At 39.8% G+C, this 12,173-nt stretch overlaps 1 protein-coding gene across 1 annotated transcript; it reads right to left on the bottom strand.

Annotated features, from left to right (window-relative positions):
• Positions 1–1,746: 1,746 nt before the first annotated feature.
• On the bottom strand, positions 1,747–11,657 carry kcnj12a (potassium inwardly rectifying channel subfamily J member 12a). Its single transcript, XM_034214842.1, has 2 exons — positions 11,142–11,657; positions 1,747–6,183 (listed from the first exon to the last, which is right to left on the bottom strand). Exon 2 carries the CDS (start codon positions 6,062–6,064, stop codon positions 4,763–4,765), a length of 1,302 nt encoding a protein of 433 aa, XP_034070733.1. The 5' UTR covers positions 6,065–6,183; positions 11,142–11,657; the 3' UTR covers positions 1,747–4,762.
• Between the last annotated feature and the right edge of the window lie 516 nt (positions 11,658–12,173).

The following is a 12,173-nucleotide window of genomic DNA, read 5'->3' as shown; positions in this document are numbered from 1 at the left end:
AAAGGTGGGGTAGGTAATTTTGGAGAAACCAGCTCGAGTGCGCTAGAATTTGAAAATACACAGGCGGAAGAAATCTGCTACTTCCTTACAGAGCCCCTCCTCCAACACACACGAACGCGCACATGACCAATGAGGGCACGAGATAAGTTTGTGCACAGCATGTGCACAGATGGAAGGCTGACAGGCAGGTAGGCCATCCAATCATTTTAGCCGGGCCGGCTCAAATGATTGGTCATGCTTTTTACAGTACTACGGCTTCCACAGATGACATTTTGTATGGATTTTTTGTCAAAGCACTTAAGATATTCATTGCTATCGGGATGTTAAGAGCATTCCATGGAATATAACAAAAAGTGTATCTCGAGCCGGTTTCTCAAACTTACCTACCCCACCTTTAAAGACCAAATCACTGTATCAATAGTGATAATGACCATGATATGGGCTTAGGTTTTGTTGGACTACAGGTAACAGGAAAATAACAGTACAGAAAAGCCAAATATATGCTTACAGAGCAAAAATCTTTGTTTTAGATTTTTTTCCGTCAAAATATCGTCCCTGGTTTCAGTCTAACGTATCCCGAATTGAAATAAGTGTAAGTCTTTTTTACTTAAAACCATAATGTGCAATAGGGTCTTTTTACAGACACAAGACACGTTTACTTACCATATGTTTTACTATTAACATTAAGACACAATAATATTCAAGTAGGCGGTTAAGATTAAGTAACCCTGAAACTGAATGCCATCGTTAATTTGATTATTTACGCCTGTGTTCTCCTTCTTTAACATGAGAAAGATCAGAGAGAAAGCCCACAGCGAAACAGAATACTTAAAGACATTAAGGTTTCCTCTGTTTTGAGGTAGTAGAATAATAATGATCTCCCAGGTGTTGTGTTACTTCATTGATCTGACAAATACCTCATTCACACCAACGCAACTCCGGTTCAAGCTCCGTGCTAGAGCTTTTCAGGTTCAGAACCGGTTCTTCGGTTTAGCACCGGCTCTTTTCACACTGCCCAGAGTCCGACTGGTGCTGCGTCATTGCGTCATCGTTCGCGTCATGACGTAACCGTTTGCGTGCCTGCTTCATGAAGCCAAACCGCGCGGAAACCCCTCACAGCTCACACCGACAACAACAACAATGGCCGATTGTGCTCCAGCTTCCTCTGCACCTCTTCGGAAGACCAGATTCCCAGTAGGTAGCTGGTCTCTTCAGTGGTCCACTGCTGCTTGTTAAGTTTCTCCATCGTTGTGTACAAACTGGATAAAACGCCGGCTTTTTGTTGTTGTTCAGGAGTTGATCCCGACCCTGCCCCTGCCTCGACGTAAGCGTGACGTATGCGGTGCTTTTGCTGGACAATTTGTTGGTGCTCTAAATGAACCGGATTCCGGAGCTAAGAGGCTGCTCCGCTGCGGTGTGAACAGGAAAACCCGGTGCTTTTCAAGCTCCAGCTCCGAACCGGCCCTGAAACACCGTTGGCCTCTTGCCCAGTTCAGAGGGGCCAAAAGGCCTCTGGCCGCTTGTTGTTTGTGTGTCACAGTCACAGTGATTAATTGATGAGCCTTCTTGAATAATTGGCCCAAGACCAGGAAGTCCTCCGACTGTAGTGACTTCATTCTTGATCTGTTCTCTTAACCCACTCCCCATGGTGATGTATTACCACTTCATTCATCAGCTCAATCATTTCAATACAGCCCGATACATGTCTGATGGACCACTCTCAACAACAAAAAAAGATAAAACAGCTTTTTTTTCACAGTTAGTTTTTAATTGAATAATTTAAATGACTTTGAATTCAAATCAAAAGCCCAGTAGACATTTTGCTGGACATAGGAAGACTTCTACAGAGGTCAAAGGTTGTTCCAATCATCCCTTTAAGAGAAATAGCCTACCTGTTTAATCATTACAGAAATTAAATTATTGAAAAGTGAGAGAAGAATCATATTTTTGTCTCTCAGTAGAGATTTCATTGTAGTACTCTGATAAACACAGATACATATTGATTGCTGTACTCTATCAAAAAGAATTTTGTATAAAAATAATCAGGTTTGTTCAGCCTGGCTGCTCCCTAATACATTTTATATTTTGACTACGCTTTTTACACTATAAACCTTTATATTTAGCTAAAACATGTGTGTGTTTCTTTTATTTAAGGGCTCAGGTGGGCAACATCAAAGCAAAAACAATCTTGGAAAGAATTATTCAGTTAAAATGCTTTTTGTTTTTACCACTGAGGAGGTGCAGTCTTCACACATCAGTGTTTCTTACCTTCTCAGAAGGCAATGAGCACAATACATGTTTAAGGATGGGTAAAGAACACTCACTTATTAGCCAAAAAATGCTCTTTATATATTTTACTACATCCCACAATCTTCTAAAAAAAGCAACATATAACATAGAGTCAAGAATACCGGGTTAAATTACTATAAAGAAAATATTAGTCATTGTGACCAACATAACAACCATTGTTTGGTTCTCCTCTGTGTTTTTCACCATTTCCTATAGATTCCCTTCTTTACTCATTAGTAATCTCTTGTCAGTTAAATGAAAGTGTTCCACAGGGGCATGAGGTATTAGATAAACTGGACTTGATAAACAGAAACTAATAAACCTGTCCGTTTCAATGATACACTTCTGACTTGGCATATAGAATAAGGGATCAATTTTAAATGCCAAGAAAAAAAGTTGTCATGCATTATAGTTGTTTCTCTTAAACTACATAGTTATAGCTGATGATTGAATATATATCTACAACTTAAATGTTTAATTGATCCGGTTTTGACTTTAAATTAAACCGGGATTTGCTTGAACTAATGCCATATTTTTCAGAATTTCCTAACAGCTTTAAAATAGACACTCAAAGAGCTTTTTGGAATATATAACTATCCATTTTTCAAGATCAGTCTGAACAGTTTTTGGAAGAAAACCTTGGGAACAATCATTTCAAAACGTAAGTCTAAGCTACACTCTTTACTTTGGTATCATATCTGAGAAATCATATGCATACAAGTACAATAAAAACGAAAGAATGCAGGATCATTCTCCTAACGCCATGCCTTAAAATTGTTATCTGAGAATCAGAAATATGCACATTCATGTTCAGTGAATTACAATAAATGAAATGAATTCAGACAGTTGTGCTTAGTGTTATTGCTTCCATTCAGACCTTGGTCCAGTGTCATCGCATTAACGTCTTGGCAACGTCTCGCCAAATTACATTAATAATATAAGGAGTAACATATTTGTGTTTAACTGTTGCTAAAGTTAATCTAATTTGAAAGCAATGACAGTGATAACAGGTTTTTAGCCAAACGTAGTCTCGCTCACATTCATTTAATTCCTTATACGATATATTTGTTATATTATATTTCAATAATATTTTGTCAATCATCTATAACCCAGGTATAGAAACAATATAAAGAGCATTTAAATTCAACCACTGATGATTTAAAGTGAATAGAAATGAAGGGCAAACTAATGCTGGCTAACACGTTTGGACTTTAAATAGATTTTGATAAACACAACAGCTATTCTTAGAAATAGAGTTTATACTTCTTTTAATTTCAGGATAAACATAATAAATGGATTTAATGTAATAACTTAATTTAATTCCACACTAAACCCTAAAGGATTTCTGGCCCCTGATACTGTTAACTATATGCATAGATTCCTTTTTAAGGAGGACAAAACCATTCATTGTAATCGATCTATGCCAGTTTGTTACGGTCTGATTTCCATATGTAATGAAAGAAAACTGGAAATAACTACCAACATTTTCATATTTTAATAGTAAAATGACCTTTGATGGCGTATTGCTTCGTTGGGTTACAAATTGCCGCCATTATGTTTTTCATTTCAGAAACTTGGATTTGCAATCTTTCCTTGCAAAAACATATTTTGTGATCTACAAAATGTGTATTTAAGACGACTGTCCTACCATTTGTGCTTTAGTTTGACCTGATTACTAATGATTGTACATGACAGCGTTTGTGCAAACCAGTGCAGCCGCTCATGGTGTTGGTGGCTTGTTGTTTTTAAGATATGAGGCTTTGACAGGTTATTTATAGAGTTGATCTCTATACAATGTCAGTTCTGTCCAACATACTCTTATGTTCTTCATAGTGCAATCAATAAAGCCCCACTCTCCCTACATAGGTCGATTTTTGGAACCGCACTGATACTAATGAAGTGTTTAATTATGTTTTTCTCAGTGGCGCTGTTTTTTCTATCACGGCTCATTGCATCTAAAAGCTGCAATGCACTTATTTGTGTCATTGAACACACATCAAGCAAACTACAGCAATGTGAGGAGAGCTTTAAAGAAACCTTGTTACACCTTTATTCATGCCCAAGAAGAAGTTCAAATAATGACTTGTACTTTTGAGAGGTGTTTATAGAACCAATGATACTGCACACAAAACATAACTTACCTAAGCGATTTATTTACACCTAAGGTTTGATTATTAGGTTCTGTCGTAATAGTTTTTGATCATTGAACATGCTCAACTCAAAGGGACCATGTGAAAAAAGATTCAAGTTTCCATTCAGGAAGAAGGTCTTCTCCTAGCCTTTTCCTTGATTGTAGACATTCCTTACCACAATTGTCTTATCTGCGTGCTTCTGATTTCCCCCATTTCTTCCAGTTAAGTACCTTTTAGTGTCGCCATATTTCTTTTCCAGCATTCAGCTTTTCCTATGGCACTTTGCATTGTTCTGCATTTTTACCCGTGGTTAAAGTTGAGCCAAGGTCAATGGGTATGGGTCATATTTCCGACTCTCTTCGATATGACCTTTGATCCAGCGCCCTGGTGGCCTGTAAGCGTTCAAACTCATGTCGGCTGTTTCTGTCTGGACTGAGGTTTGCCAGCGGCCTGCTACTACCACCTACTTCCTCTTCCTCATCATCGCGGCTTAGGAAGGCAAGCTCGTTTTCATAGCAGAACGAGTTTGTGCTGGGGACTAAGAACTTGTTCTCCACCATTTCCTTGGCACTGCAGCGGGGGGTGGACGGTACCTCGTAGGTTTTGTGAAAGTGAGAGTAATCCACCTTGTACACGTTCTTCTCCTCAAACAAGACAGGCTCAAAACGGTGACCCCAAAGAACTTCCGAGGCCAAGTAGGAGCTTCGAGCTTGCGTGGTCATCGCCGTCGCTTCAACCATCCCCTCCAAGATGACGACAATTTCAAAGTCCGCTGTCTCCAAGTCCTGTTTGCTGATTCCAAATAGGGGGCTCTCCTCATCTATCTCATGGAGAATAGTGATGGGTGAAACCAAGAAAATCCTATCCAGGCCTTTATCAAATCCCACATTAATGTCTATCTGGTCCAGAGGAATGTATTCCCCCTCATCAGTGATCCGAGGTTTGATCAGCTGTGCCCTGACATGGGCCTCTACAATGTGACTTTTGCGGAGGTTTCCTACCCTCCACATGAGGCACAGCTTTCCATCCCGCATGGCAATGAGAGCATTGTGGCTAAACAACAGTGTCTGTGCTCGCTTCTTAGGCCTGGCCATCTTGGCCATGATTGCACCAATCATGAAGCAGTCAATGATGCAGCCCATTATGGACTGGAAGACCACCATGAAGACGGCCATCGGGCACTCTTCAGTGACACAGCGATAGCCATACCCTATGGTAGACTGTGTTTCAATGGAGAACAGAAAGGCTGCCACAAATCCATTGACCTGTAGGACACATGGAGTGAAGTTATCATCTCCAGCGGGGTTGTCAAGATCTCCATGTAGCAGAGCAATGACCCAAAAGGCTAAACCAAAGGCAAGCCAGGAGAGAACAAACACAAGAGTGAAGACGACCAGCATCCATCGCCAGCGAATATCGACACATGTGGTGAAGATGTCAGCCATGTAGCGCTGCGACTTATCTTCCATATTGGCAAACTGCACATTGCACTGGCCATTCTTTTTGACAAAACGGTTGCGGCACTTGCGCCGTGTGTGGATCTTGCCATTGCCAAAGCCGTTCATGCCATGCATGGTAGAGAGGCGGAGGCCCTCTTCCTCGGATGACACAATGCTGTAGCCGTTTATCCGTCCAACACTCATGCTATCGGCAACGCCTCCAGATGCAGGGTCCGTGCAGAAAGGCGGCCCCTTGCAGATTGTTTACTGGCTGAGCTGCATTTTAGTAAGTCAAAGAAAGGGAGCTGGGTGGGATCCAATCCCTGTAGAGAAAGGCAGAAGAGCAAAACAATGTGAGTGTCTACCTGTGACATAACGGACAAATAAAACCATTCCTCTATATGAAACATCACAAAAGAACCGACCATTGAAGCTTGAGTGGCAAAACATTGTAAAACATACATAATATAATTCATCTTTTCAATCAATAACTCTTTAAGAGCCCAAATGACCAAGTCACCATCATCACCTACAGTTGTTTACATTTTCTACTTATTTGAATAAAACATTTTATTTTCATGTAGGATATTCTTGAAAGATCTGCATTAAATTAAGTTGATTTAGATTTGATTGACTATTTGACCATTTATTTAACGTTACAATTTATTGTTTATTACTGAAACGTAGCTTAGCCTCTGATGAGTTAATCCTTACATAATAAATTATAATAAAAAACAATAGGGTGTTGATGATAGCAGTAACAGTAAAGTCATCAGTATTGTCAATATTGTTATGGGAATTATTTTGTTCCCTTATCCCAGGGTTGTAGTTTATTATCCATAATGGTGGTTACTTCAGTTCATTCACAGTCTTTCTCCTCGCCATCTTGCTCTCTTTAAACATCACGACTCAAAATCCAATTGGCCCTCTCTGAAGGGTCCTCGTGTCTTTTGATGTCGGCTGTATAAGTGAAGAGCTGGCCTCATAGCAGATCCACTTCTGCCACATGGCATTTCCTGGGCTTTGCTCTCTCAAATGATGGAGAAGGTTAGCAGAGGAGACAAACTAAGTCATCTACAACAGATGTTTATTATTAGGTAATGAAAAAATTGACCTTCAGGTAAGTCACTACTTGTCATCATCACACATCCATCAACCTGGACTCTGTGCTTTCTTTAAAAAACCCTTGTTAGGGAAGTAGATGGGGATGTGTTTGTGTATTTCAATACGCTCCTCTGGGACTTGTATGTGTGCCACTGTACATGCAGTTGCAGATGCTGTGATCAGGGTTGGAGAGCAAAGGACTATTTATCTGACCCCATTCTGTAAAATGTTCAGTGTTATTAATCATGTTGTGAGGATGCAGTAAATTTATCGCATCTCCCCAGGGTGCTCCATACAAGTAGATATCTCCCCTGTGCAATGCCCTGTATAACATTTTTAGGAATTACATACTGGATTTTGATCTTACAAGAATAGAATACATTTTGAAGATTACACTAACGGCATACTAGATAATGTTTTTAATTGTGAGTTTGGAAGATATTAAATATGCAAAATGCTGTTAAATAATTGTCTCGGTTGTACAGCTGATAACCTGGCCACTGCGCTAGATATCCAGCCTCAGGGTCAAGGAGTTTTGCCCCTGGGGGCTGCACTGAGGCCCCTCTGGGTGCAGGCAGCTTTTATCGCCTGGCCACATCCATTCTGTGACTGCTTGCCTGATTCGGGCCCTGAAGAATTTACAGTTCACTCATGTACGTTCCCAAATCCCGGGTGCCCTGCTGTCTGCCACACACTCACCTATCCCCTTCCTCTACTCACACTCTTTCACGCGAATGTTCTCCCGATTACTAGATTACCTCATCATGCACAATCCTAAAATTGTCCCTTTGGGGTACAAACACCTGTATCAAAACTACATCCTGTAGCTAAATGTTATATCCTTTTGTTATACTTCCAAAGGCTCTTTTTTTGCCTTTTTACACTGCATTCCCTAAAGAGCACAGCTGTTACAGCTAAAAATAGTAATCCTTCCACTCATCTCACACGTGTAAATCTGTTAACCAAGCTGGATGGTCTCATCTTTTGAGTTCTATATAGCATCTGACTTTTATACAGACACTTTAATGAGGTGTTTGCTCCTCATTGGCTCACCTGTGTAGCGGCAGGTGGTCTTTGCTCTATGACGGCATAATCACACCCACTATGTTACAGAAAAATCTTTTGCCTGATCATCGGCTTAGCATTTCACATTATACATCGTGCTCTCTACAGTACACACATGATCTGATCGGCCTCTCCATATCTTACTGCAGTCGTCAGTGTCAGGTGTCCAGTGAGTTGGTCAAATGAAAGTGAAAACCCTCCCTACGTCTTTGGAGCCATCAGACAAGTGCCTTAGAGTTTCACCACATGAAGCAAGCCTTCGCTGTAGCTACACGAGAAGCTCTTATATCAGATTGAGAGGTTGTACATGTAAGGATTGAGTGGACATGGTACTTAAAGATTAATCTTTCTCACTAACCCTTTGACTTTGATTTGACATTAGTCTTAACTGTGCCAAAACGCTCGACACTAGATTAAGCAACTGCTAGTGACAGCCGAATGGCTATGAATCTGAATTACCTTCATTTAAATGAATTAGAAGTTAAAAGGGCAATTGGTATTTCTTTAGCCATATAACAGTAATAACAGGTCGGGCTCATATGTCATTGAGAAGCTGGTAGTCAAGTTAAACATTTCTGGAACATATACAGCTGCTTTAGTGGTGTTTTTATCAATTTAAATGCACCTCTTAATTTAATGCAAAAACAACTAGACAACTGCTGTTGTCACATGTGTGCAGATATAGTCTTTGTATTGAGAGGCATGTTAATGCTTGTGAAAGGGTTAGCAGATTCCAATCCTGTTTAGGATACATATGCATCTTTGATTAATAAGGCAGGACAAGGTCAGTGACTTCCACCCCAGCCAATCATTTCATGAATAACCTTTAGTGACCTTGTCTGCTGTGTGTGTTCTCGTGGAGTTTATAGAGGAGCTACTAAGGGAGACGATAAGCTCGCAGCTGATTACGGTGAATAGAATGAATAATTGGATGTTAAAAAGAATGGAGGGAATTTGGAGGAACAATGAGGTGTAGTGGGAGGGGGGCACTTCATCTCAAGACAAGCAAGCAGGAAACTGAGCTCAACCGCTAGCATCCCGGCCCACCTCCCAAGGCCATTGTAAAGGAAGAGCTGCGGCTCAGGTGTCATTGTATTTTCCTATAGCTCACCACACGGAACTCGTCTCGTCTCAAGTGACCTTCAGGTATTTTCCTATAAAAAGTAACACCACCGCACCATGCAAAGATATTGTCTAATTGACTGTATCTTCTACAAACTAGCACCCAGTGTTGAAATGTTATGCAATAATTGTCTTTTGGTGGTTTCACTGCTAACGAAGAGACATATAAGTAAGACGCAGACCTGGAGGCTGTTAGACTCGATTATGTTGGCCATCTCAGGTGGTTGTTGAGAGAAGTGGTAGAGAGAGGTGTTCATAAAGGACTGATTCACCCTCAGCTGCCATATGCATAGAGATCCAAATCTGTCACTTTTTTGCTGCACCTGAAGCTTTTGCACCCTTCAAACACCTGGTTTCCATTCATTGATCATTCCCACATGGGAGCTTTTTCATCCGTTTTTTTTATTATTTGCACCCATTCACAAAAGCTGACTCAGCCATATCACACCTGAACTCTATGATTTCCAATTTAAAGCAACACCTGTTGGTTAACACTCACTAACTTGGATATATTTATTTTTAAAAAGGATAGATGTTACTTAACCAGTATTACAAGAAGATGCATAGTCCATGTTTTTGATATTATAATGAACCCTTTTTGTCAGTGTGTTTGTATTTGATGTTTTGAGTGTGTCCCACTGCGTGCTAAATATCCCTTTTTGATAATACAAGTGAATCAAAACTGTACTCAGATGAAAAACAGGATGAGGTCATTGTTGCATAATATTTTTCTCTTCATCCTCTGTCTCTTTTGTCCTCACACATCAGTGATTTCTTTATGCACTGATAGAATAGAGCAGTACCTGAAGCAACACATTGATCCATTACTACCTGCTCATGTCTGCCCTCTGTTATATTATGCTAAATGACATGCTATGATATAACACTCTCAAATAAAAAGTGCTCTAAATGTAACCAGTTCATTTATTCAGAGAGTGTTTGTTGAACTTGAATTGGGAAGATCCAGAAAAGAGTGTTTACCTTGACTTTGTTTGTTATTTGACGTGTTTCACCATCATCCAGGACTAAAACCAATGATTCTTTTATTTAATTTCCACTATAAATAAGTCTATCAAATCTAATGACTACATTTGAAATTGGTATCCTAAAAAAGCTTATTGTGTCTGCAACTTCTCAATAAACCAATTATTTAGTTTACAATAGAAAGAAACAATTGCATTTATAAGCTGTCGAGCTCTGATATGGATCAAGACGATTTAGAGTTGTTGGTGACGACATATATTAGATTTGTGTTCGACTCAAAATTTTAATGTTGACATCTTTGTTTTGACTGATGGCTTTTCAGTTTTGTTGTGTCTGCTTTCTTGTACGTATTCTGGTTCTTGGCTCACTTGTTTTTTTTACCCTTTGAGAGATTATTGGCCATCTCAAAATCTAAGAATAGGATTTAAAGATGATTAATCTGGCTTTAGACTCTGGATAAATCTGCATAATTTAGAATTATGGAAAGGTGATTAATCCTGTTTATAAATCTGGGCAGATCTGCATATTTTTAAAATAGTGTGTTCATTCACGTATACATTAAAAGCTCCATACTGTAGTGAATATATTTATGTATAAGTAAGTAACATTTTTTACTGTTTTATTTCTGTATTACATCACAGTGGATATTAAATGAACACTATACAGCAAAGACTTTCAGCTTTCATTTGTGATGTTTACATTCAAAATAAATACATAACCCTAGCAGTTCATACATTTGCTTTCAATTCTAGGGAATAACATAACTTACATTTGATTGTAAATCCTTAATTTTTATTGTATACGCTATTTCTGATACAATTACAAAATATATGCATTTATGAATCCATATAATTAGATGTCTAATTTCAAAAGGAATGGAAAAGTGAATGTTTGAGTGTATAATGCCATCCAGTGCTACTTTTAAAAACGACATCTATGATATCAGGCAATAATGACGTCACCATCAGGCTGCAACTTGTAGTGAAGTTTTCTGTCCTTCTCTTACCTTTTTATCTCCACCTGTCCTCCTCGGGCTGCAGGATTAAAGGTGCTCTCTTCTCTCCCGGTTGTCCCTGTTAACCAAACTGAGGCATTCTTTGCACCTGCCGCCGCAGCTGCTGCTTCTCTGAGCGCTACTCTAACGCTGGAGAAAACCACTCCATCATCTTCAGCACCAGACACAGACCCCCTTTGAATTTCTTCATCCTTGCCTGATCTCTTGTCCCTCTCCTCTTTCCAGGTGGTGTCGCAGGCTGAATCTCACCAGAACCTCGGGCCGAGACACCTCTTCTGGAAACAGGTAGGAAGCGTTAGGCGAGGATTATCCCACTGAAATGATGACAGGTTTTTGTATCTCCATCTTCTGAGGCAGTTTCTTCAGCTAGTCTTCTGCTCATCCTTCAACATCAAGTCCTGTCCTTCACATTTGCCATAAAACTGTACAATACTCTCTCACTGGTTATGAACTGAACAGCTCTCTATCAATCTTTTGCAATCTGATCTAGTTGGACTGCTCTCTCCCTCTCTCTCTTTCTCCCTCGGACTATTTCTTCGCTCCCTCCCTCCCTCCAGCGGTGTCACAGACGCTGCCATTTGCAGCCTCCCTCCCTCCCTCTCTTTTTCTCTTTCTCTCTCTCTCGCTGTCTCTCTCCCTCCCTCCCACATCATGGCACTACCAGTTGACAGCCACTTGATGCTCAGACGTATCATTCAGAAAACACAAGCAGACAATCCACCATTGTATTTGATCAGATGTTAATCAGAAGTAAATGGAAGCAGCATGACGAACAAGAAAAGGCTTTTACAATGGCTTCCCACATACAATTTAAACCTCTCTTTCAAGCCCTTCTGCTCTACTTTTACTCTAAGATGAATTCTGTTATCCCAACATTTAACTTCAAAGATTACAGCTCAATAAATACGTTAGAAAAAAAGCAACATACAGCAACAGGTGAGAATGTTTATGATATGAGTGGGGCGTATCGTCATGTATCTATTTACCTTGTTATCGTCAGTGCAGTGTGTATGAATATATAAT

Source organism: Gymnodraco acuticeps, unplaced genomic scaffold (assembly GCF_902827175.1).
Source record: "Gymnodraco acuticeps unplaced genomic scaffold, fGymAcu1.1, whole genome shotgun sequence".
Lineage (NCBI taxonomy): Eukaryota > Metazoa > Chordata > Actinopteri > Perciformes > Bathydraconidae > Gymnodraco > Gymnodraco acuticeps.
This window is presented reverse-complemented; position numbering and strand designations above follow the sequence as displayed.

Excerpts from the sequence above, each read along its gene's own strand:
- kcnj12a (XM_034214842.1), bottom strand. The coding sequence starts at position 6,064 with ATGAGTGTTGGACGGATAAACGGCTACAGCATTGTGTCATCCGAGGAA.